We start from the raw sequence: 25,884 nt of genomic DNA, 5'->3' as shown, positions 1-25,884 counted from the left end.
GAAAAAAAACAGATAGGAAAGACTAAGAAGTGGAAAATACTCATTTTAAACTTTCTTCTCAAATTTGAACTATGACAGATACAGTGATAGGTTCATGCTAGGTGGGTACAAACCCGTCGAAACCGTGCCATAAGCGCAAGAATACACGGGCTAAAAGTAAGAACAACTGGACAAAAAGCGTAAAGTATGCCCGCATATCCGCTTATGCATCTTCAAAACTTCCTCGGTGTCTAATGACTATCCGAAAAGAGGCCAACTTGTGCAGAATCTTGTTCTCGTTGACCAAGTAGAGATTTTTGCTCCTCAAACAAATATAATTTGATCCTCGGATGCAACTTTCAACTTCTCGAGATATTTTTCTCATTGCCAAACACTCAACTTCAAACTTCAATCTTCTTTTGGAAGAGATCCTCGAGCTCACTTTCAATCTCTGGCAAGACCCTCTCCGTAGGGGGGATGAAGCTGCTCCGTGGTTCTCCCTTTGGCAACTCCGTTTCATTAAAATACCTTCTAGCTCAACAACCCTAGATTCCTTAATTTCGAAAGTATAGACAATGCCTCTTCCGGTTTCCCTTCAAGGATGTATACCTTGCTGCGGTCTTAATTAACTTCGGCTTCTAGAGGCATAGAACAACTCTTCTCTATCTCGTCAAAGTGTACTTGTCCGGATGAGTTGGTTCCATGGACTTCGGGACAACAGATTGAAACTTTGGGTCGAAAAAGAAATAGTGAGTTGGATCATCAAGAAGTACAACAGGGCTCCTTCCCAATCTCTGCAAAAATTTAATTTCGCGACAAATAATAAATTTAGACAATTGCTATTAAGAACACAGTGACCATTGACAAAGAAATTTGTAAATAAATGTTTATAAAAGACATACATAGTTTCAATATAGTAGTCATTTTTCATATCAAGATAATGCCAGATCAGGAAAAACGTAAAGGGCTTATACAGCCAAGGTTCGGACTTAGGATACTTCCACAACCCAGTCAGGTGGAACAGGCGTAACAATGTAGGGGCTACTTCCTTCCCTCCCCATTGTAGACTGAAACAATATTATACCATTCAAGTTGCAGATTCACATATAAACCTTATCTTGGATAATACCAAAAAGTTAACATTTTGAAGAGATGCGGGGCCTATAGTTGACCAATTAGGTGTGTCTGTGTATTTTGTAACATGCTGCCTATTTAGACAACTGGTACTCAAGGTGGTTGGTTGATTCCTCTATTGTGTTATGAAGCACATACCTATTTTGTCGATCATAGGACATTTGATGAGAATTTACCTTATTGACGCGGACGAGAGATGATGGGTGCTTTTAGTGCGCATTGAAGAACTCTGTGGAGTCTAGAAACTCTGTGGAGTCTATGCCTACTTGTAGCTTAATCACCTCTGGATCATGAAAAATCTCGTTTTTTGTCAAAGATGGCATCGAGATTCGGGGTTATTGAATTGAGGCGTACAATTTTTTGCCTGTTTGGCTCGATGCAGTGGTGGGGCTATTGTGAACTCTTGCTTGGTAGGGAAGAAGATAAGAGACCATCATAGTTTCAGGAGAAAAGTTAGGTTTTCGGTAGAATTTGTATAAAGTTTATTTAATTTGTTATTTTTATTTTTTTAATTTGAGGAGTCTATAGAAAATTAAGAATAGATTAGGGAGATTTAAACAAATCTGGGGAGGTGTCACTAATTATTATTCCATCCGATTTTTTAGAAACCAATCATATGGCTAGAAGTGCAAAATGGAGCCATATGGTGAGGAGAGAGAATGTGCGCGAGCTTTTATATATATATATAGATTTCTAAGAGTAAAACAAATTTCAGTCTTCTTATTAGAATTGTTTTCTAACGATATCTCTGATCTCTCCCACATATCCGCAACTTACAATTGTCAATTAGCCACTTCTAGGCTTAAGTGCGCCCACACAGTCGGGTTGTCATAATCGACTGGCTTTGTTACATCCAGACATACCGTAAACTCGTAAAGTGCTACCGCAACAGACCCCAATCCCCTAGTTTGACATTGTATGAAAATATAGAAAAATGGTTTCCAATACCCACGAGTATTCATCAGAAGAGAACACGTAGAGATTAGAGATATTTTCACAAGAAAAAAGGACAAAAACGAAGCAAATATCACCATTCAAAACCACTTCCATCAGGAGCATGACAAAAGCCAAACAACCTATTTCGAGGTCTAGGGCAGATGCAAAACAGAAGGCAAAAAAGTAAAAAGGAACTGAAGCACTTCTGCTCGCTTAACATTATTCAAATTTTAAATCTATATGAGTCTTTAATTTTCGACATTTAATCATTCAAAAAAACATAATAATAAAATAATTTGACAGGACCGCCAATAAGTCCGCATAGCTCGCCTAATCGGTCTACTTAAACCCGCTTAATCGATCCACCGATTTTTTAAATTACTTAGGCCTAAGTTCCGCCTAAACTGATTTTCAGAACACTGCATGTGGGCAGGTCAAGACTGTTGAGGTGTTTCGGAGTTGCACAGTATAACATCCGTATCCTTAAAAAAAAATGAAAAATGAAAAAATTGATGTTCCAACTGTTGGCAAGATTTTTTACCCGTTAAAAAATCTTATATGTCTGGGGCAATTTTTGGCTTTTGAACTTGCATTGTTGACAAGCTTTGGCAATTAGTTGCAACAGTAATAAATGTTTCATGCATTCTGCAACATTGCAACTAATAATGACTGATGAGTTTAATAGTTGAATTCGTACTATAACACAAACACAAGTATGCGAACCGTGCTACGCATCGGTGTTTTTTCAAGGCTTTAAACTCGTCGCTCTAATATTTCTCAGATAGTATGATTTTTGTCGCTCTAACCTATGTCTCCGATAGTATGATTTTTTAAATTTTAGTTTTAATCTAAAAAATAATATAAAAATATTAGGAGGGATTGAATATAATTTCAGTAATGTGAATGAGGTTTTTTAAATTATTTTAAATAATATGAAACTAATTCTAATTTTAGTAAAGTGGGAGAGTTTTTGCAAATTGTTTAAAAAGAAAAGAACTGATTAGAAATTTAAAATAATTAAGGGAGGTGGTTCTAAAATCTTAAAATAGAGAGATTGAAAATACACTGTTCGGTTGAGAAGTGGGACTCCTAAAGACCCGGCTATCATATAGTGTAGAGATGTGTTTTGTCACCATAGGTACTGGGAATTGTTTCAAACTGAATTCTGCATTTACTATCCAAAACGATTCTAATTATTTTAACACATTGAAAAATGATTTTCATCTAATATGGAATGGAAGAAGTCTGCAATGCCGTATGATTGCGCAGAGCCGTATAGCATCATATACTTTATTTGCTACCTTTGTACATCTTGTCAATGACACCCTGCCAAAAATATTTCCAAAATAAGAAATTGGTTGCTTAATAGATTAATTAATAGAGTAATACATGCGTAATGTAGGTCCTAGCATGATTGTTAACTTTGCAAATGAATTAGCACACAACATGGAACTGGACAATAAAGAAAAAGGAAAAGAAACTGGGGTAATGCTGAAATCAAGGACCATATGCTGCGAACTGTGGCAAGCCGCAACTGGCCCAGTAGTTTCAAATTCTAAAGAAAAGTTCAAACTGATCCGATGATCACAAATGATGAGAGATTCTCTGATCATCAAGTCACATATCATAGCCCTTCAGAGTTTTCAGATGTAGAGTCACAAAATTTTTTGACAGCACCACCAGCTATTGCAGCTATCGCAGCTTGCTAACCGTAATTATTGGAAAAAAAAAAACTAGAGAAAAAAGAGAAAAGTGGCTTTGCCAATCATCCAGTACGGACAACAAGCATACCGGACACAAGGCAAGACCAGCCTGTTAATACTTAAGCAGTTGACCTTGGATAATTGGTCGCACTAATTTTTAGCAAGAGTCCAGCACTTCAGCTATGGTGCAGCTCTTTTGCAGACTCTCACCTGACGTGGGAGAGAGATTATAATTTGCAGTTCATCTAGATACACCAGGGTGATTCTAAACAAAAAGGGGTGTCTTTAAACTAATCTTAAAAATAGAGCATAGGGCTTCTCGATCTGAAGATCACTTAGAGGTGCAGGCAGAGAGGTGCGTAGAGCTTACACTTGTTTTTGACTGCATAGATACTGATCTGTGAAAGGGCCAGAAAGACCCAAGGCTGAACAAGGGATCCATACAGACTACTATATATATATTTATGTAATAGCAGGATCAAAACGAGACCAACCTGGTAGTACTTAAACAACTGAGGTCTCTTCTTCTTATAAGTTGGGGTGAGGAGGTCGCGCTCCATGTCAAATGGCACGTGGTCCATGTGGATAGCTTTGATAAATTCAAAGCCTTTTAACTGCCAAACAAACCAAATGATTAGTGATCACAATTTCTTCATTTACAGAAGAAATTTAGAAGCAAAAAGTAACAACAACAAACCTTCTTTTCTTTTGCAATTTTGGTTAGTTCCCCGAGGATGTATTGTTTTGCCATGGAATTTTCACAAAGGGAAGCTAAATCCTGAGCCAGTCCATTCTCACTACCCCAACGCTCCAGGGCTTGCTGGTTGGGGTTAATAACAGCTACTAGGAAGGATTCAAAGCTGTTCCCATATATCCATATCTGAGGGACAAGAGTTAGGTGAATCAGTCTGAAAGGTAGAGATACACAAATACGAGCAAGTTATATATTCTCTACACTCAATAGCTGTAAATTATATAGCATAAGTTCGTGGCAGAACTAACGTCAAACAAATTACAACCCTGTCTAGAAGAAAGGGACACACAAATAAGAGCACACCCCTCTCTCCCTTTCAATTTTATGTTCTTTACAGTATTGTAAACAAGTACTGAGATACATACCGAGTCGATATCAGAAGCAACGCCGTAGATGTTCTCCAGGTTCTCAACTGCAACATATTCTCCCTGTGAAAGCTTGAAAATATTTTTCTTCCGATCAATGAGTTTCATACTTCCATCTGGTTGCCATTCACCAACGTCTCCTGCTTAAAGAGATCATTGTGTGAACCGTTAATGAGGAACCTACGATGACAAATAGAGAACTATACCAGAGTGAAGACTTTGAGTTGCAACAAACCTGTATGGAACCATCCATCAATCAAAACCTCTTTTGTTAGGTCTTCACGTTTGTAGTAACCCGAGAACAAGGTGTTTCCCCGTACAAGAACCTCTCCACGTGGTGTGCTTGAAAGGGCGTCATAACCCATTTCTGGAACAGATTCCAAACGCACATCCACATTTGGGACAGGAGGCCCCACTGTTCCGAGCATTGACAACTCGTTAGGCAATGATAAGAAGGTTCCCGCACAAGTTTCTGTCAAACCTACACCAACAATGATGTGTTCAAATATCAACCAGCAGATACATATATGAGTAAACAAATATCTTAAAAGCCCCAACTCAAAGAGCACAATACTGACATTGAAGGGAAGGGCTAAAGTACAATTTAGTTGAATGACTTTGCATATTAGGTCAACTTAAGGATCCATATGGGGATACATCAACCTTTATACTTAAATTGTAATTACCTGTGCAGCCAATCTCAGAGCATTAACCAAACTGCAACTTTGAAATACCAAATGCATCCATGAACGATCTCAAAAATATGTTTATCTCTAGATATGTGCAATTTTCCATTTATAATATGCCAACATACTGTAAATGAAACGTTCTCTACAGTACAAGCGTACAACCTCCATAGTCAACCTCGAGATTCATATTAGCATCTTCAGTTCAAACTTTGGATGTGCACCAATGTCTTGATCAACCTCAGAGGTTGACCTTGAAATGTAAGAAGTCTTTCTATTTTCATAAAATAAAACATTTAAAGAATCTGTTTAATATATCAAATAGAGCAGAAGGGCATCCTTTTATATTTTTATCTCTTCCTTTCACTTTCTTTAGATCAATAGAGCAGAAACGTTACTAATAGAGAAATAAGGAGTGGTACAGTATAATGAAATTAATCTCACAAAGCAAAAGAAAAACCAAGTGGCTATCTACGCAAACACTATACTTCCCCATATTCATCAACTCCTGTACACTAGAAGCTTCTCGTTCATGACGTTTGTGCCTTGCGCCATACAAATAATAGGCTCTTAAAAGGCCATATTTCATTTCTTCGCATTTAAAAATATCATCAAGTACAAAAGTATGTATGTGGTTGTGTGAGTGTTCAAATGTATGCCTGTTTGCATGTGTTGTAAGCATGTGTTTTGCATTAATGCCTACACACAAATTAAGTTCAGTGGAATCAATATCATAATATCTTTGTTCCATGTCCACCTTCACTGGGGGAAAAAGGGGATTTAGAGAACAATGTTGTGAATATCATAAATGAAGTATTGGATTCCGCATCATCCACTTAATCATCAGTTTAACTCAAAATTTTAAAGGTCTATTGTAATAGTGTAAAAATGCGTCCATATAAACCCAAGAGAATTGGTTAAATTCGTTCCTGACTTAATAAAAAAGACCAGCATACAGGATATAGATGAAAATAGCAAACATGACTTCTCAAATGACTGCATACCATAGCCTTGCAAAACATGAGCACATGATACGACTCGGAAAAAGGCTTCTACATGTGTGGAAAGAGGTGCTGCTCCAGATATAATAAGTCTCACATTCCCTCCCAATCCTTTCTTAACCTGAACAAATTATAATTTAAAAGAGTAGAATCAGTTTGAGCCTAGTGTTCAAAGAAAACAATAGGAACATGCAGTGGTATGTTTCCACTACCTTGCTAAAAACTAGCCCATCAAAAAGTCGAGCTGCCTCATCATGTTTATGTCCTTTCTTCATGTTATATAATTTGCTGCACCATTTCCACATCATAGATTAAATATACCACTTTTATGGTATATGGAAGCACCTTAAGTTACCACATAACTGTAAAATCTCAGAGCTGGTCAAAGTCCAGAATGGAAAATACATCCAGAGTTTACATAACTTTATAATAAGAAGGGGTTATAGTACTATACTTGGAATTAATACCAACTTACAGTTAAGTTCTGAAATGTATGCTAAGTTTATGTACTGCAGGGGCATGGATAAATATGACTTCATGGACATAGAAGCTCTCTTTATTCATTTTTGTATAATAATTAGTTTTGTTTTAACTAGTTTCTTTTGTAATGGAGAAATAGGTTTACTATTCCTATATAAATTCCAAAAAGATTAGGACTAGTAAGAGGTTTCTTCTGTTTAAAGGCCTTGAAACCCAAAATTGTTCTATGGAATATCTTTATTGAAACTCAACTTAAGAGTTGGTTTGGTTGAAATTCTAAACTTGGGAGTTCATTTTGTTTTTACTTCAATTGGAAGTACATGTAACTGCTAAAAGTAAACAGTATATATTTTTCCAAGGATGTCATAGAGAAAAAGAAGGTTGAACTTACTAAGAGTGTGCTATGTCAAATAGCTTACGCTTTATTAGACTCCCAGATGATATCTTCTCTGTCAAACCTGAAAGCGCATATTTAAGAAACACCTAGACATGTAAATATGCATTCTTGTGATTATTCTTTAAATCGTGGAAGGAAAATACCATAAAAAAAAGACCAAAGAACCTAATATGCGGTATGCAAGATTGTCCATATATTAACTATAACATAACTGTTTTGCAATGGGAGTGCATATTTAAGAAACATCAAGAACTGTAAATATGCATTCTTGTGATTATTCTTTGAATCATGAAAGGAAAATACCGTTAGAAAAGATCAAAGAACCAAATACGTGGTATGCAAGATTGTCCATATATTTACTTTTGTTAAAAATGGGCATCCAAGCCAGGATTTATATATTGACTGGCTAGGCTTTTAGACTCCCAATGTGGGATTAATAATCTCAACAACTATAAAATAACTGTTTTGCAATGGGAGTGGGAAAAACATTTCCATGGAGGGTGATCTTGACAGGCACATGTACGATATCTAGTTTAACAAAATTAGATGATCCCAGAGATCAACTACCTCATTCCTTAGATACTCATATAGTACTGTCTCAGCCCAGAAAAGTAAAATGGCTACTTTTGCTTTGGAGTCGTCTAGGTTGGTAGCATGTACCACAAATGGTTAAAAGTCTATAGCAATATTTCAAATTAAATAATCAAGATTAGTCCTCACCATATTTCTCTACAATCTTTCAATGTTGTACACAATTCCTTTCGATGTTTGGCAATTGACATTAGAGCTATTTCATGCATCTTTGTTACAAGGGCAGTAAAAGAAGCAAGCAGACGTGTTGTGAGATAAAAATTTCAGAAGTATGACAAAATTTTACCTGCATGAATCCTCTCCAGCACACGTGGAACAGCACAAAAAATGCTTGGTTTGAGTTCCCCAATGTCATCAACCAATAATTTCACTTCCTAAAAGATGCAGAAAAGGGTAAATTAGTTAATCGAATAAACTCAGATAAAAGGATATTGCATCCACAACTTACCCCATGCCAAAACCCTATGGAGGCACCATTACTAATTAAGCACTCCTCAACTGCTCGATCAAAGATATGTGCCAGAGGAAGATATGATAAGTAAACATCTGTCGCCGTCAACTGTTAAACAATTTAGACAAAACATGTAAGAAACACAATGAACATAACTTGAGAGAGAGAGAGAGAGAGAGAGAGAGAGAGAGAGAGAGAGAGAGAGAGAGAGAGAGAGAGAGAGAGAGAGAGAGAGAGAGAAACCAATCAACTTTTTCTTGTGTTTGTGAAGGAGGCATAATTAAATGTAGGTGACTTGAGCTAACCTCTTCATTCACACTCTCTAGCACCCGATTCACACCAGCTATAAGAGTAAGTATCGCATCATTCGATATCATAACTCCCTTTGGCTCACCAGTTGTTCCACTAGTATACATTATTGTACATATATCCTCTTTCTTGAGAACTGGAAGATCAAACTGCTCACTGTTACCCTGTGAATCAAACGAAAAAGGAGATGATATTAAAAGGGGTTTACACAAATCCCACATTAGAGTACTTATTGTACCACTCTAGATATGACGTTAATTGCCTCATGAAGCGTAGAAAACAAACGCAAAGATGAGAGAAAGAACTACATAAAGAGTTGACATGGTATTTCTTCACCGAAGACTACACCCAGTGACCCAGTCGCCTGTTATTCTTATCGCTGTTACTGTTTATACTTTTTGTTATTTTTATCATTTGTTATTGTGATTTATTGGGTTTAGTAAGTACTTCATTAGTGGTTGTGTTGCAAACATACTGTACACTGATGCTTCTGTTTCCATACAAATAAAAAACATGAAACTGTTCATGGTTTTGGTTTTCTGTTCCACTTGCTGTGAACCAAATGCAGCCTATAATAAAGTCCTTCAGCATAAGGAAAACATACACTTAGTTTCATATTTTTCTTGTGCAGATATATATTCTTAACAGAATAACAGTATTATAGACATGTAGGCATTTCAGGCACCTTTTCCGCACGAATGAACCCATGTCATCAAGGAAAGATACATTTAAAAGGATTTTTCACTATCTGTATGAGATAGCACACAGATCCAAATTGAATCAATTAATTACCAAAACATTGGGTGAAAGATGTGCTCCAAAACCTCCTTGCTTCACTACCAAAAAACTTACTCAAAAAGAAACCAAGTTATGATTAAAAGTAATCAACTCTATAGAGAATAAACATACTATGAGCTAGGAGTACTAGATCGGATCCTCATTCCTTATACTATGAGATCCCACATACTATGAGATCCCACATCCTCATTCCTTATACTATGAGAGAGAGAGGTCACTGCTTTATAATATATGCCCAAATAAGAACTACTTGGAAATTCTATTTCCAATACTAAGAAAAACCACTGGAATGAAGCTTAAAGAAAACTAATGAGGTACATTCAGAAAGTAGCAAATTATGCCATGACGAAGAACAATTACACCCAAAAGGTTTCGCATTTGGAAACTTAAAAGTTATTATCATACCAGTTGAAGGAATTCAGCCCAAGAATATATTGCCAAACCAAATTTCTGAACTTCTTCTCTTTGTTCAGGAGTAACCTCTCCAAAGCTCACAAGTGCTAAAGCAAAACATAAAGAATGTCAGCATTGTGTAAATCATGCACCCAGAACAAAAACTATATGAGCAAGTACACCTTACTTTTCAAATACTCTGTTGTATGAGGAAATGTTTTCAACACCTGAAAGCAAAAAGATCAGACAAGAGCACAGAAGAAAGTTTCAGGTATTATGGATTAATATTCCTCATCGCATTTTACAACCAAATGCAAGCACATTTAAATTGTCAGAGAATAAACTTACTGAACAAATCATAGAACACATCCGTAAGGTTTGTAAAGCAGGAAAAGAAGGGCAGTTTATACAGTATCTAGGACCCATTTGTGTCATGTCTACAAATCTACAATGTACAGATTAGAATAATTTATTCTACTAACAATCTTCCTTTAATCAACATGTTGAATCAACTAACGGGAAACTATAAACTTAATAGGAGTAAGCCAGTAAGGGTATATACTCTCAGTCAAATAAATGAATAAATACTAAATTCCAAGAGCTTCTTCAAAAAACTGAAACACATTCTCCCTCTCAGCCAATCAGATCTGTTTTTGAAAGTCCCAACTCCCAGTATTTGGAATTAGATCGAGTAGCATGTACCTCTGGAATATTCTTTTCCTCGATGAAAGCAATTGAAATCTCTGCATGATTTATGATGAACTGCACAGCACCAGCACCTAAAACAAAAGAGTTAAGCGATCAAACAAAAACATACACAAATCTCTAGAACTATCCTAAACTGGTAGTGGACGAGATTTCGAATGACCTGGTGCATAACATTCCCAAGAAATAAGCTCAACACTCATAGTCAGTGAGTTCATTAATGTTTACATCATTTAATCAGTTTTACACGTTCTAACTACATGAACATTCTACCCCAAATTAACAGAATAGAAATTGGATAGTAAATAAACCATAATAAGCTTGGGTGAACATTGAAAAACTTTTGAAGGCATACCTAGGGTATCATATAAAGGAACACAATAGATCCCATGAGCGTTGCAGGCCTGCAAAAATTTTGTAGCATTAAAACATATATGCAAATGATGAGCCTTGTGAAGAAAATGCCAAGAAATAAAAACCAAAGTCACAACATCTAGGTGAATAAAATTTTCCACACAAGAAAAACAAAATAGAAAATGGTTATAAAGCAGTTGAGTGGAAGGAATTTTTTTCGCCTACAAATCACTTAAAACATAACAATGTGTTTTAACAATGCTTTTTAGAAATTAGTATCAAACAAGGGAGAGACAGAGAAACTAATACCTCCATACTCATAATCCATTCTGGAGAATTGGCACCATATATACCACATCGTCCTCCCTGAGAAAAAGTAACAAAACTTAATATTGCATAGGCAACAAGATTTAAGCATATGCCAAAACTTTATAGTCAGTGGCTCAGTGTTTATCATATTCAACCAAAGATAACAGCAAGATTATTAGGACTTGGGGTTGAGGGAGAAGGAGAGAGCCAACAATGTAGATCTCACAACTGATTCGAAAATCTATAAAGTGGTAAATTGGACGAAACAAAACATACATAGAAGCAAATGAAAACCATTTTCTTATCGACCAACAAAGATGGATATAGGGGAGTGCGTGTAGGGATGGTCGCACCCCCAGAGATTGGATATACCACATAACTAATTGCCTACAAAAATCTTCAACTATAAGGACTCGCAAATTATTTAGCAAACTTTCACACCCCCAAAATTTTGACAACTATAGTGAGAATATAATCAACAAAAAAACAAAAAAATAGTATGAAAAAAAAACTAATAAAAAAACATTCTAATAATCCAACATATTTTTTTACTTCTCTTTTTGCCATTACAAAATTATCATTTATCATTTATTTTGAGTCCAAATGAAAACCATAGAAAGCATTCAATGTTTTTCATAACAAGATTCAAACAAAATTGCATTTTTTATCAACAAAGTCATTACTATTATATTATTTTTTATCAGGTTTTGATGAAAGCTATCATCATATCAAGCTTCCCTTCTTCATCCCAAATGCACAATACTTCAATTTGGTAGGAAGAAAAGCACGATGAGTATCAGAAACACTTCCAGTAGGTAATTGTTATTTGTTAACACATCGTCTAGCAAAATGTGGAGGCTTGTACTTCTTAATACTCCACCCTACAATATATTTCTAGGAAAACTAGAAAAAGAGAAGTCGAGCTTTTATTCTCCGGAATCCAATCAGTGTACAAGAGTCCTTAAATAGAAATCCAGGCACTTCTCTAAAACATTATGCTATGCATAAAATAAATTTAAGGCATTATAAATCAATAATAACACAAGGGACGGGCGACTTACTTTCTCTATGCCAAAAGTGCGGATGGATTTTCCAACTTTTGTAACTAAGTCATATACTTCCTTATAAGTATGCCACACATATTTACCAGGCTGCAAACAGAAAAACGAGAATAATTACAATGGTCATTAAGACTGAATGTCAAACCAAAGAGACGCACCTTCCCATCCACAATTTCCCGACGACCAAGCATTCGATTATCGGGATACTTCTCATAAGAAATACTGAAACAAAAGAGAGTAAAATGTTAATTGAAACCTTCACATTTATGTTTTTCTTTTCTTCATCCACTTTACCATTTTACTTTTTTGGTTAACAAGATCTAATAATAGGTAACAGATTAAATAGATACCATTTTCCAATTCATAATCAAAGATACAAAAATTATGAGACATAAACACATTGATAAATAACAATTTGTATACGCACCGGAAAATGTCCCAGCAACTGTTGAGACCTTCAACTGGTTGAGGAAAACCGTCCTTGGCAAACACACTTCTGTAAACTGGACCCATTGATGGTTTTCCATCTACAGATTCCTTCCCTTTCTCCATCTCAATCACGTATTTCATATCCGCCATTCTTCAAGGTGATGATGAGGGATGAAAGATACGTACCTTAAAAAGCACTTGTTTTATTTCAGGTTATAGTATATCATACGCTACGTACTCTTAGGCTTTCTTGTAGTAGCATGCTCCTACTTTTTATAACAGGAAGGCCACGTGACATGTTGAGATGCCTTGTTTACCAAGAAAATATATATCGAGATATTATCTGTTGACCCGAAATTTTAGTCAGTAATCAATATTCTTGTTGATTAGGAGTCCAATTATCAACTGTTCAACTGTTATTATTTAGGAACTTACAATGATGTTTATATATAATAATAGGCCTGGTCTCAGAAACTGTCTCATTCAATTGGTTGCTGCAGTGCCAAAAGTAGGCACATATATATAACTATTAAGCTGTTGGATGATCTTACGTTTGCCAAAAATTGAGTTTAACATCTGTTTAGGGAATGTTAATTCAAGAAAATAATCCACATCTGTCTGTTTAAGGTGTCCCCTTGAATATTAAGAGAAAGTTGAGATCAAATCAGCTGACTGAAGCTACAATCAGTTGTTTGGTTGGAAATCTGTCCGTGCCATTTATTCAGCATAAACGTTATCCATTTAAACTTGCAATATCAGACCAGCTCTGGAAGATCAATCAGCTCTGGATCAAGTTACTCAAATGGATCAGTTCCAGTTTAATTATGATTCATTTCCAGTGCTATTAAGTACACCTGAAAGAAAGACTTTCTTAAGGGATCTCTATTGGTATAATTACACTTCAAGCAAGCAAGCAAAACGAACAAAATTACTACAAGCATGCATTGCTCTTACTTCGAATTTGCTTGCGTCCTGCCTCGGCAGTAGTCTCTCAGTTTGTCATTGTTAAATACTTGAACTTACTCTACTTCTCATAGTTTCTTGTCTTCCTTTCTTTGCTTCACTTGGCTTTCAAGAGTCTTCCCCTCACTGATAACTGAAGATGACGAAAAGGATATTGAAGGCGGAGAGAATGGAGGTTGTGTTCTACTGCCAGGTGCCGTGGGTATTACAGGAATTTTCAGGAGCTCTTTAACCCGAGGGCTTTTAATTACTGTGGAGATGAAATAAACATCAAATGATCAGCCAAATCCCCTTATGACATCCCCAAATACACATAAAAAAAAAGTCAAATTGGGTTGACCGTGTGTTTTTTTCAGTGTATTTGGGGGGTGAGACCCTAATTTCCCATCTAGTGTGGGGGGAAATCCTAATTGGCTCGTCTAGGGGGTGGTTTAATACTAGTTAACCCTTCTTTTTTTCCTCTTAGTGAGATGACTCACCTAGCCCGTATCCGAGTGAAAACAAATTGGAGGTAAGCCAATAGCAAAATACGGCCTGCAACAACAGATCCAAACAATAGGAATTTAAAATCTTCTCAAACATCAGGGTCAGCGTTGATCTTCACATATCTACTGACTGTATTAAGTAGATTTTGTATTTTTTTTGAAATCTTGATGATCAACGAGAAAATTTGCTGACTGATCTTGTCATAAACAAGGTAAGGGGGAAATGACAAAGCCAAATGAGGGCAGGCCAGAAGCTTTAATTCAATTTGAAAACAAATAGCATTTTTTTGTATATATAATATTTTGAAAACAAACAGCATATCTGCTGACCAATTAAACCATCTTTAACCAAATTCTTTACTCGAGACATGAACCACAAGGAGCTCAACCAATACTGTGCTCTTTCTGATGTCAAGAGCAATATGATTAATGTTTATCACAAAAAAACGATAATATGGTTAGCATACCTTGGGCAAAGTCATCGTAATTGGAACGGTAAGAACCGCAAGGACCCTTGAATAAATTTTTATGGTGCCAGCAACAGGATTCCCTTCCAAACCTTCTTGCACATTACACTAGAAAAGGACAAGATCATTCAAATATATAATGGTTACTGAAGAAGAAGAACATCGACAGTGAGCAAATTTAGATCTTCTACCAAAATCTCATATAGAAAAAAAATCAGATCATCTAAATTAATGTTGGGAGAACAAATACAAGACTTGGTGCGGCACACGCGCATTATCCAAGCTAAGATAAGGGGAGAGAGTGCATATGTGCTTACCTCCACAGTTATCAAAAAGGACAATCCGGTCAGAACTGGCAAAATGTATAAGCTATCGGGAGTTGTGAGATCGGTAAACCAGAATGCTCCACCCTCTTTGAAAGATGGAACTTTTTCTACCATGTTTGTAATCTAAAACAAAAAGAATATGTTAAAAACAAATGAAAATGAATAACTGACTATGTGACATCATAAAAAGTGAGAAAGAACTTACAGCTAAATAAAAACTGATAAAAATAGGACCTTGAATGAAAAGGCCCTTTAAAGGTGTAAATGGAGTGACCCCATACCTGAAATAAGCAAATTGTAATGAAATTAATAAGGATGACAAAAAAGAAATGCTACAGATGGAGAAGGCGGTTACAGCATTCCAAGTCGTACAACATACCAAAGCACAGTGGCTATGTTCAGATTTAGCAACAATAAATAGCAACATATATTCAAATATAGAATAGTCCATTATAAGATACTGCTCAAGCCTTGGGGAGGTTGGGCCAAGGTCTTAGATTCGATTCCCACCTTCACCAGGGAAAATTTTAAGGGTTTAGGGAAAAAAATTCTAACTACCGGGTGAAAAATGGAGGGACGAAAAAAGAAGAAGAAGACGACTAAACTTCATATATTGTTATTTGTTATATAGATTTTTTTTACGGGTCTTTGAATGAAAAGGGAAACAAGTATTGAAATATAGTTCCAGAAATAAGAGAATAAGTGCATGCTTGCTGTAAATAACTTAGTTATTCCATTTTTCAGCTCAAAAGATACTGATGATGATTGATCACAGTGCCCGGCTAATACCCCTCTTCAGTGAATTAGTAGTTCCAGATTCAATTGATCTACATATATGTCTGGCATGCATCATATATAGGCATTATCAGAGTCCCATAAAGAAATTATCAGGAAAAAAATTACATATGACATTATTAAATATTTAATTTTCTCTTCCAGAGGCACATGAAACGGATGCTTACTCCCTAAATAGCTCCCACATTCGTTTCTGACCTTCAGCCATGGCATTAGGATCCATTGTCTAGATAGGAAATGAAAGAACAATTTTAAAACCTTGGGATCCATTGTCTGAAAAGAATATATAGCTATATTGAATATTATATATGCATGTGTCTCTGTGTGTGTGTGTGTGACTGTGTTTTCCATACCTTATCTTGCATCTGTTGTTTGATCTCCTCCAAGTGTGGTCTCATCAACTGGACAAATATAAATGTCGGTCAATTAGTGGTGGAGTGCACTGAAGAGTGCCAAGTTCCAACTTGAAACCACCCTCAAAAAAGAAAGTATAAAAGAAGAATAAAGAAAGATCACCAATTACAAAACAAAAAAGTCATGAAGGATAAAATGCATCACAAAAGAGCCTTTGTACATCTTTTGAGGGTAAAAGAAAAGACCTAAAGCACAGCTTATAGAATAAGTTGAACAAGATCAATCAACAACAGAGAAGTACGAAACCAGATAGAAACAAATCATGTACAGGAGACGAAGCCAGACCACACAACTCAAATAAACACAGAAAACTAAAATTGGCAATGAAATGCTTAGATGTTGTTGTTATGTGACTATTGGAACATATAATTTTAGTTGTTGGGGGTGGGTGAAGGATGTATTGGTTTCTCAAGCAATAGGATTTTAACTATTAAAAACAATAAAGAGCGTATGTTAAATCTGCAGTTTATTATGGAAAAGAAAACATGATTTAATCATCACAGGCTACATGTTATAAAGAAAAAATACTGCCAAAATGTTTGAGCAAAATCAAAGTTGTATCACCCACAAGGTGCGTAAAGCATAGGCTAACATAAGTCCCATTTTATGTTCATCATACATCAAACATTACATTAGATGATTAGAGGACCATGAACTGCCACGATGCACATCTTAGCAATCTAATAAAGGTCTTATGGCTATCCTATTTTGATATGTGTTGTGTGTGTGCGTGTGTAGGAGCGCCATCAGAACACATCATCAGATTAATGCGATTGTCACTCAAAAATCTCACGTAAATAAACAAGAGAGAACGAAAGCAACTTACAGTAAGTTTTGTCATGCATTTGAGTTGATTAATGAGAACAGGAATTGTAGCCCCTCGAATCAGAATAGTTGTTAAAGCGATGGATGCCCACCTGGAAGAGGAAACTGGATATTTTTACGACATGAAAGCGAGCTGAAATTATGTTATACTTTCGCACATAAAAGATTCTACAGTGGGTAAGACCTTTGTATTTTTCTCCAGATATGGAAATCCCAAACTTAACGGCTATCATGTTTCGTGTTTTGTGTATAGTTCTCTACAACATGCTGTTTAAAGCAAATAGTTATATTTAAATTCTATAGTTGCTTATCAATCATCACAAATATCTAGTCAAGGTGACTAGAGAAGAATTATTTCGAAAACATAAGGAAAAAAGGTCCCTCAAGATTTGAGAACTGATCAACTTGGGCTACTTTTATTTTCCTGTACCTATACTTTTTACACAAAATGGGTGTGATGTTAATGACAAGAACAAACCACCTTACACAGTTACACCTAACACAAATCAACTCAGGGCATCTCCAATTGGGGGTGTAAACAGCATAAAGTGTAAAGTTTACACTCCAAGTGCCAAAAAACTCTTTCCAATGGGGGTTGTATATCGTAAGTAATAGGTTATTAGTCAATAGATGGGGTGGGAAATTCCCCATCTAGCTATTAGTTAATAAAAAAACCCATACATCACATATAGTAACATCTATGTAACTTAAAAACTCGGACGTCACTTCAACTGACGTTTCAAGCTTTATTTTTCTGTTTGCGATGGTCTAAGTCCGTCACTTAGTGAATTATAACTATTACGAATCACGGACGTTGTTTTGAGTGGTCGTATGAAAGTGGACCATTATTTGTTTTAAGCCTTTGCGACGAACCAAGCCCATCATTTTTCATTATTTTTGAATGGTCTATGACAGTTTAAGTCCGTTGTTATCTCTTTTTACGCATTTGCCTCCACCTACCATTGGAAGAGCCACAAGTAGTAAATATATACTTTATGTATTTGGGAGTTAGATAGAGTGTATAATCCTAATGGCGCCTATGTGGAGGTGGATTTTTACACTCTCCATTGGAGATGCCCTCAACAGTATTTCTAAGGCCATTGTCAGATACCACACCTCTTTATTTACGCTAGATGATATTGGTTTGGTCACCCTAACAACAGCACATAGAAAAGCTCCTCAAGAAGATATAAATAAATAAAGACACCGGCAGAAGAAGATAAGAAAGGGCAGCAACGGTGAACAGAACCTTACCAATTTAATCCTGTAAGAGAATGAATTCCATCAATCAAGTACTGCAAAGCTGCAATTGGGAAAAAGGAATCGGCAGCTGCAGTAGCCACTTCACTTGCGACAGATGAAGCTGCTACTTCTAAGCTATTATCTGACATAATATCAGTCACATCACTCGCAACAGATGAGCCTGATAATTCTACGGCAGCCACATCGCTCATGTACTCAACCTTATCTGACCCTTCTTCGCCTGTAGTTGTAGAGTAAGAAGAGAGAGAGGGCCCAAGCCCAACAGGCAGAGAGTAGGACAACAAGCCTCGCACTCTAAACAGAGCACCTGGCCCAGGAATTGCCCTCTTGATAATGTAGTTCTGAATTCCACGATGCCAGAAGTTACGATTTTCAGGTTGACATGAATCTGCAGCAGAAGACTTCTTTTCGCTATCATCATCATGAAGAACGGAGCTAAGGGATGGATTAACTCGCTGTGTAAGAAGAGTGACTCTAGTGGAGAGGCTGCGCCGGTAAGCCATCTCAAATTTTGATCTCTGCTAAGCTACATAAAACAACAAAATGTATGGAACGAATACAACAAAATAAAATAACCAATCAAGAGAACAAGGAAGTAGAAACAACTGAACCTAAGTTTGGAATCATAAACCATAGAGTCAAACTTCAAACTAAGCACCCACTACATATGCTCTACCAGGTCCTCAGGCTCTTTTCCTATTTGGGGGAGCCACGCATCGGATAGAGATTTCTTCCACGGATTTAAGCAGAGTCACATCTTTACCGACCTATATCTACCATAAAAAACAATATTGTAGTATGAAGAAGGTGACAAACACTACATATATGGTTTCTTTTTTTTTTTTTTTTTTTCTCTATTTGATTAGTACTACATTCACATTGTTCCACTGTTCCACCAAACAGACAGCTGGCTGCTACAACTAACAGAATCTTATTCACTTCTGGAAAGGGGAATAAAAAATATTGTTATGGAGTGCAACATAGTAGTGATGTTCAAACTGCTGGTCCATAAATCTTGTTTTAAGCCCTTGCCTAATTACTTACTGCTTGAACAATTTACACATTCTTCAAAATATACTATAAAGCTATATAAGCATGCAAATTCATGTATTTAAGCCAACAAAAATAATAAAAAAATTACCTTTCCCCAATTCTTCTTCTATGCAGAAGATACAAGTGCAAGTTCGATGAAAACATGAGTTTCTACCCTCATTTCTTTCTTGGGTCGGGCCAATGCTTAAATCTCGAAGCCTTTACCCTCAACCCTCTCGGAGAGGGGCTTGAAGAGGCGGGGGGCAGAAGATAGGGCGGGATCTTATGTTGTTATACATTTGATTTACAAAATAAATTTAAAAACATTAGTTAAAAAATTTGAATGAACAATTAAACCTTGAGGAGGAGTCGAAAACTTAATAGGAAAACGTTTTTAAATTTTTAAGATATTAATGGAAATATCAGAAAAAAAAATTTTATTAAAATATAAGCCCATGGCCCGAAGCATGGGTCGGGTCGGGCGGGCGGGCTAAGGGTTTGAGGGTTTATTTAAGAACCAAATTTTAGGCCTAAGCCCATGGCCCGAAGCTTTGTGTTTATTTATAGACTACTGGGCTTGGACTTTGCGTCTATTTTCTTTGTAAGTTATTCAAAACTTGATGACAAAGAAAACAATTAAGTGGCATGTTTAGAACATCAAGTTCAGTTATTCTATTTTGTTCATCTCTTAATCTACCCGTACCAGTCCACACGATCCCTTAATGAGTTTGATTTGCGAGTGGCACTTAATCTTTTGATGTTTATCCTGTTTTTTTGTCTGAATGTTTTTTCACATTGGCTTTGGTTTGGGTATCTTGTTTTTCTACATTTTGAGCTGGTTTAGATGCTTGCGTCGAGGTTGGTTAGTTGGGCTATTAATCCTAACCAATATAAGAATTGTCCAAGAAAAATTTAAACATCAAACCTCGTCAAGCTTTGGATTCTGAGAATTTGTAAGCTCTTTTTAACTCTCAGGAACTTGTAAAGGCTTCAAGACAAAATCACGCATTCTCTAGAGGTTTAACTGAACTGGGAACCTTATTCAAAATCTTAATGACTGTTCTTCAAGATATTGTTTTGTGCTATGAAGGAATTGTGAGTAATGTGTGTAGTAATTCCATAATCGAGTTGAAATACGAAGTAATGTCTGGAATGAATGGCTGTAAATTTTATCCTCCTGGTGAGCCTGTTGGTGCTTTAGCAGTAACTCCTATTTCAATTCTTTCATATAAGTTAGTTCTTGATTCATCATCAAGTATCAAAGCATCATGGGAACTAATGAAGGTATTCAGTTTTGCATTTCCCATTTGTCCTCGCTCGTATATTTCCTTCATTTTTATTTACTTTGTTTATTCAGAAAATCCTATGTTTTGAATATCACTTTTCTGAACAATCTAGTATTCAAGTGACTGAAGTGAGTGAAAGTCACCCAAGAAAATTCTTATTGGTCCTGCAAGATTACAACATACTGCAGTTATTAAACCACATCTGATTGTAGAGTAATAGATGACTTTCTGCCAACAAACATGTGGTTCCACCCTTACTCCATAGAAGTTCCTTCAAATAACCGTCTCTCATCTGCCCAGTGCTAGTCTTTGACACTGCGCTCCCAAACCTGCAAAAAACAAGACAAATGAAAATGTTTTTTTCTTTTTGGTGCTTTCTTTTTTGTTGTTTTCAGTTTTTACAAGTTTTCATTTGCATATCTCCATAATCTTATATTTCTAATTTTCTATATGATTATATTTTCTTGCTTGTCTTTCCTTTTGTAATGCACTCCTTGTGGAATAACCCACACATACGGACAAATATAGACCTTGAAGAAGGGGAAGTTGTCGAAGAGGACAAAGTAAGGGAGAGACTGGATGAACATCTTTGGAAGTAACTTGTATTTATTCCACGTTTTCAGACTACTATTATTGGGTAACCTCACTTTTCTAGGCACCAGCCAGGCACACAGCATTTCGCATCGTAGGCTTAACTGGTACGGAGTTAATAACTTTTGCTGAAATATTTTCGATTGCCTTGGTTTTCAGATAGTACTTGGCAATGCGCTAATAGCAGGTGCGCAACAAACAGTTCATTTAACTTGTCCGGAATCCTTGCCAGACATATTCCATAGTTTGAATGTTTTCTTGATCTGTTGCCTGTTACTTATCGTTAGATTTTATTTTAGTGCTATAGGTTCATATAATTTGTCTTAAATCCTTGATAGGTAAATTTTGTGTTAATTACGTACTTGCAAATGTTTCTGTTTTTGGCGAGGTAAGGTTATTGTCATGGTTGGTCTTGGTCAGTAGTTCTTCATTTCCGAGTGTTACTAACTTACTATACAGTTAAAGACTTCAGTGTAAACTGACAGGCTATCATACCCGGAACTGGTGTCGTACTGCATCAGATAATTCATTTTCAACTAGCTAGTTCCTAGCAGCTCCTCATATATCTGAACTTAGAACTTTTTGTCAAGGTAGGAGGTATATATTATCCTCCAAGTACTACACCATGTTCACTGTATCGGCTCTTTCTGTTCATTGTGCACCACTAAGTACTAATCATCAGTCCCATCTCTGTAAGGTTAGGCTAATAATATTTCAAAATTGAAATTAATTTCAGGAATAATGAACCAAACAGCGCATTGTTAGAAATTTATACTGCGTCCACAAGATTCAAGACTGATTCCTACTAACATAGTGAAAGGCCGAACTAAAACCTGCCTGGCCTTTTGTTGGTTTCAAAATGTATCAATTTTTATTTTTGACTAAATTATTTAATACGTGAGCCGAACTAAAATTCCAGCGGGACCTTTTGTTGGTTCTCAAAAGATCATCGATGTTTTTTAACTTTTTGATTCAGATAATATGTACTTTTAAAGACATGCTTTAAAAGTTTAAATCATATTTGGACTAGAATGCGTTCCGTGTAAACAAAACTAAGATTTCATTTTCGGCACGCACCTTAGACTGCCAGTTCAAGAAAAACAGTGCCACAAAAATTTGAAAATCAGATTTGCAGAGTGCAATGGAGGTCACTAAAGGCCATAGACCTTCCTGATCGCCCATTGACCCCGTCCAGGTAAGTATGTATCTCAATATTTGGCATTACCTTTAGTACATCCACCTATGCCTTACAAATATCACACCTCTTCGAAAAAGAGCCAAATAACATTCTCAGACTGGCATCACTTCAGTTGTTCAATCTGGCAGATCAAATCAACCAGTAATGTTTTGAACCTTTGTTCATATATGGTCCATTAATAAAAACTACGATCGGTGTTTTTTCAGATCTTTATGATAGTATGATTTTTGAAAGTAATAATCTAAAAAATTATAAAACATATTTTGAATATAATTTAGAACGCGTTTTATAAATTATTTTAAATAAATAAAACTAATTTTAAGCAATAAACAGAGAGTTTTTGGTAAATTATTCGGCACGAATAATTAAAGACTGCCAGTTCATAAAAAGAGATATTACAAAAAATTTGAAAATCTCCTAAATATTGCAGGGGCCAAGAAAAACAGCGAACGAACGCCCTCTACAACAAATTATGACGTAGATTATCCCACTCGGAGATATCTTAGGCCAGCACCCCTCCTGAGTGCAATGGAGGTCACTAACCTAGGACATAGACCTTCATGATCGCCCATTGACCACGTCCAGGTAAGTATGTATCTCAATATTTGGCATTACCTTTAGTACATCCACCTATGCCTTACAAATATCACACCTCTTCTATGTGGGACTAAGTCACTAAGAGCCGAATAACATTCTAAGACACTCAGACTGGCATCATTTCAGTTGTTCAATCTGGCAGATCAAATCAACCAGTAATGTTCATTGATTAGTAAGGTGGTGTTCTGCATATATGGTCCATTAATAAAAACTACGCATCGGTGTTTTTTCAAATCTTTAAACATGTCGCTCTAACATCTTTATGATAGTATGATTTTTTGAATTCTAGTTATAATCTAAAAAATAATATAAAACATTAAGAGGGGTTGAATATAATTTGAGTGACGTGAATAAGGTTTTCTAAATTATTTTAAATAATATAAAACTAATTATAATTTCAATAAAGTGAGAGAGTTTTTGGTAAATTATTTAAAAAAGAGAGAGCTGATTAGAATAATTAAGGGTGGTGGTTCTAAAATCATAAAATAGAGAGATTACAAATACACATTTCGTTGAGAAATTTTTCTCCTAAATATCCGGCTATCATATAGTGTAGAGATATAAAATGGTGTGTGCCGGGTAGAGACCATCCTAGTATCATACCTAACAGGTGTGTCAAATTAGAGTGTGTCCTAGCCGTTGTAAATGAAAAATAGCATTAAAACTGATAATATATATATATTTATTTATTTATTTATTTATTTAAAACTGTTTTAAATGAGAGAATCGAGCCCCCAGAACTCTGGTATCATCACCCAAAGGTTTTATTTTGCAAACTGAGAATATATGCCTTGGACTATCCTCTTGTTTTAATTTTACCTTCACATCTCTAGACTTTATTATTGGGTAATCCTGATACTAACAGCAGCTGCGCTTTTATATTGACTCTGATCTGCCTGGCAACGTTAGTTGTCAGAAACTATTATCATTCGGGTTTTATATCATTGAATTCGTTTGGTTATGTGATAGCGTTTGCTTGAAAGACTTCAGTTCCAAAGTCATGCATTTTTTTTTTTTTTGTAATATCTTCCAGCTAGTATTCATGATGTTTCATGGCTGCTGCATCGCTTGGGATGTGGGTATACTCTAATTACTGAGCTGGCCGGTGGATTTGCCAGTACAAAATCACCTGACTAATGGAAAAGCACCTGTTGACAATTTCCTTCCTAAACTTTCCGGCTTAAGAAATTTGATAGATTCCAAAAGCGAGTCTTGCATTAACAAGGTCGTTCAATGGATTGACTTCTTAGGTATTTCACTTGCTGATTGAGGGAAGTTTACTCGGAAGAATTTCATTGAGGACATTACCTCACTCTTCCTTGGCAAGTTTGATGCTAATGGAGTTGAATACCTTTCTGAGTCATTAAGATTGATCAAAAGGCGTTCCTTTCCATAGTCTGAAGTCTAAACCCCTCTATGAAGATTTGGTACATTCTATTTACTCAAAGAAGTTCTTGTTCATTCGTCTACAGGTTTAGCTGAACCGTGAACCTTATTCAAATCTTAATGACTGTTCTTCGAGATGTTCTGTGCTATATTAGGACTTGGGACTGTGACTAACGTGTAGTACTTCCATAATCCAGTTTAAATACGAAGTAGACTCAGGGATGATGGCAGTAGATTTTATCCTCCTGGTGAGCCTGTTGGCGCTTTAGCAGCAACCGCTATATCAAGTCCTTCATATAAGGTAGTTCTTGATTCATCATCAAGTAGCAAAGCATCATGGGAACTAATGGAGGTATCCAGTTTTTTTATCAAGTTACTTTATGCTGCTGTTTTGCATTTCTCATTTCTATGTAATTTGTTTTTCAGGAAATCCTATTTCTGAAAATCACTTCTCTGAAGGATCTATTCTTGAGTGAAAGTCACCCAAGAAAAATCTTATTGATCATGCAAGATTACAATATACTGCAATTATTCCACCACATCTTATGCAATTACATTTTAGGGTAATAGATGACTTCCTACCACCAAACATGTGGTTCCACCCATACTCCATAGAAGTTCCTTCAATAACTGTTGCTCATGTGCCCAGTACTGGCCTCTGACATAGAGCAGTTCATGGTTTTTGAAATGGGTGGCATCATAAAGTTCATGCCGCATGTCTGTGGGAGACTAACAGAGAGAGAGCTATTAATGTTTACAATGTTCCTGTCAATCATGGCACTTTTAATACACATACAAACAGCCATCATATTTTCACTGGCGACAACCATGATACCGTGGCAACACTCGTTCGATGGATTGGGCATGGTGTTTTGCAAATATGGGAAGCATGGCATCAAACTCTGTTCGACACTGCTGCATGCTACTGGAGCTAAATCATATGCTTTGGAAGCAGAAACCAGCATCAACAATGCCATCACAAAACCCACTACACGATAAGTCATGTTTTTTTCCTTAGGAGTAGTTTGTAATGTAGTCATGCTTGGTGCAATTTATACCTTGTTTAATTTGCTGATAATCATACAAGGCTCATGCTGCCCGTGCAGACTTTTTAATTTCTGGTAATCCGATCATGTTGTTGGTGTGAATGTGTGATCCGCGGTTTGTTTAGTCAACACGAATTGACTCTTGACTTTGTAGTCAAAATCATAATTGGGCTTTGATTAAAAAAGCCCATTTGTCCCCCGCTTATAAAAACTAGGGGTGGAAATCGGGCGGATTGGGTCGGGTTGAGACATAATCCGAGTTTAAACCGAGTTTCAAATGTTTAACTCGAGTCCGGAACCAAGTCCTAGTCGGTCTTTAAATTTTCAGCCCAAGTCCTAGCCCGACCAATTCAAGTTGGGTCGGATTAGAATGGG

At 36.2% G+C, this 25,884-nt stretch overlaps 2 protein-coding genes and 1 non-coding gene across 5 annotated transcripts; all 3 read right to left on the bottom strand.

Moving 5' to 3' along the window:
- Positions 1–3,197: 3,197 nt before the first annotated feature.
- On the bottom strand, positions 3,198–13,382 carry LOC147514025 (long chain acyl-CoA synthetase 4-like). Its single transcript, XM_086597423.1, has 19 exons — positions 12,834–13,382; positions 12,565–12,628; positions 12,407–12,496; positions 11,346–11,402; positions 11,038–11,086; positions 10,680–10,756; positions 10,165–10,204; positions 9,990–10,084; positions 8,783–8,950; positions 8,475–8,585; positions 8,313–8,400; positions 7,430–7,496; positions 6,771–6,846; positions 6,562–6,679; positions 5,107–5,352; positions 4,872–5,011; positions 4,450–4,632; positions 4,247–4,366; positions 3,198–3,375 (listed from the first exon to the last, which is right to left on the bottom strand). Exons 1-19 carry the CDS (start codon positions 12,983–12,985, stop codon positions 3,340–3,342), a joined length of 1,977 nt encoding a protein of 658 aa, XP_086453549.1. The 5' UTR covers positions 12,986–13,382; the 3' UTR covers positions 3,198–3,339.
- Positions 13,383–13,629: 247 nt separating this feature from the next.
- LOC147514024 (mitochondrial inner membrane protein OXA1-like) lies at positions 13,630–19,576 on the bottom strand. Of its 3 annotated transcripts, none has more exons than XR_015215809.1 (11): positions 19,515–19,576; positions 18,365–18,899; positions 17,112–17,202; positions 16,225–16,272; positions 16,039–16,097; positions 15,282–15,357; positions 15,068–15,199; positions 14,751–14,858; positions 14,278–14,332; positions 13,790–14,048; positions 13,630–13,689 (listed from the first exon to the last, which is right to left on the bottom strand). XR_015215809.1 is itself a non-coding variant. In XM_086597425.1 (11 exons), the coding sequence occupies exons 3-11, from the start codon at positions 18,874–18,876 to the stop codon at positions 13,867–13,869; spliced, it is 1,263 nt and encodes a 420-aa protein (XP_086453551.1). In that variant the 5' UTR covers positions 18,877–18,899; positions 18,985–19,146; positions 19,515–19,574; the 3' UTR covers positions 13,630–13,866. The 3 variants fall into 3 exon arrangements, 2 of the variants coding, with proteins under 2 accessions (XP_086453551.1, XP_086453550.1); XM_086597425.1 differs by adding an exon at positions 18,985–19,146 and having other exon boundaries at positions 13,630–14,048; positions 19,515–19,574; XM_086597424.1 differs by having other exon boundaries at positions 13,630–14,048.
- Positions 19,577–22,914: 3,338 nt separating this feature from the next.
- LOC147514023 (U1 spliceosomal RNA) lies at positions 22,915–23,073 on the bottom strand. Its single transcript, XR_015219659.1, has one exon. It is a non-coding gene; the product is annotated as a U1 spliceosomal RNA (small nuclear RNA).
- Positions 23,074–25,884: the final 2,811 nt, after the last annotated feature.

This window comes from Coptis chinensis, chromosome 3 (genome assembly GCF_015680905.1).
Source record: "Coptis chinensis isolate HL-2020 chromosome 3, ASM1568090v1, whole genome shotgun sequence".
NCBI lineage: Eukaryota > Viridiplantae > Streptophyta > Magnoliopsida > Ranunculales > Ranunculaceae > Coptis > Coptis chinensis.
The sequence above is the reverse complement of the archived record's forward strand: the minus strand, read 5'-3'. Positions and strand labels throughout refer to the sequence as shown.

Coding starts and splice junctions, on each gene's coding strand:
- LOC147514025 (XM_086597423.1), bottom strand. CDS start 12,985: ATGGCGGATATGAAATACGTGATTGAGATGGAGAAAGGGAAGGAATCT. Junction 12,497..12,564: donor GGGAAATTGTGGATGGGAAG/GTGCGTCTCTTT, acceptor TTCTGTTTGCAG/CCTGGTAAATATGTGTGGCA. Junction 7,497..8,312: donor GCTGGAGAGGATTCATGCAG/GTAAAATTTTGT, acceptor ATGCGCTTTCAG/GTTTGACAGAGAAGATATCA.
- LOC147514024 (XM_086597424.1), bottom strand. CDS start 18,876: ATGGCTTACCGGCGCAGCCTCTCCACTAGAGTCACTCTTCTTACACAG. Junction 15,200..15,281: donor TTATCAGTTTTTATTTAGCT/GTAAGTTCTTTC, acceptor TTTTTGTTTTAG/ATTACAAACATGGTAGAAAA. Junction 14,049..14,277: donor TTCACTCGGATACGGGCTAG/GTGAGTCATCTC, acceptor TCATCTCCACAG/TAATTAAAAGCCCTCGGGTT.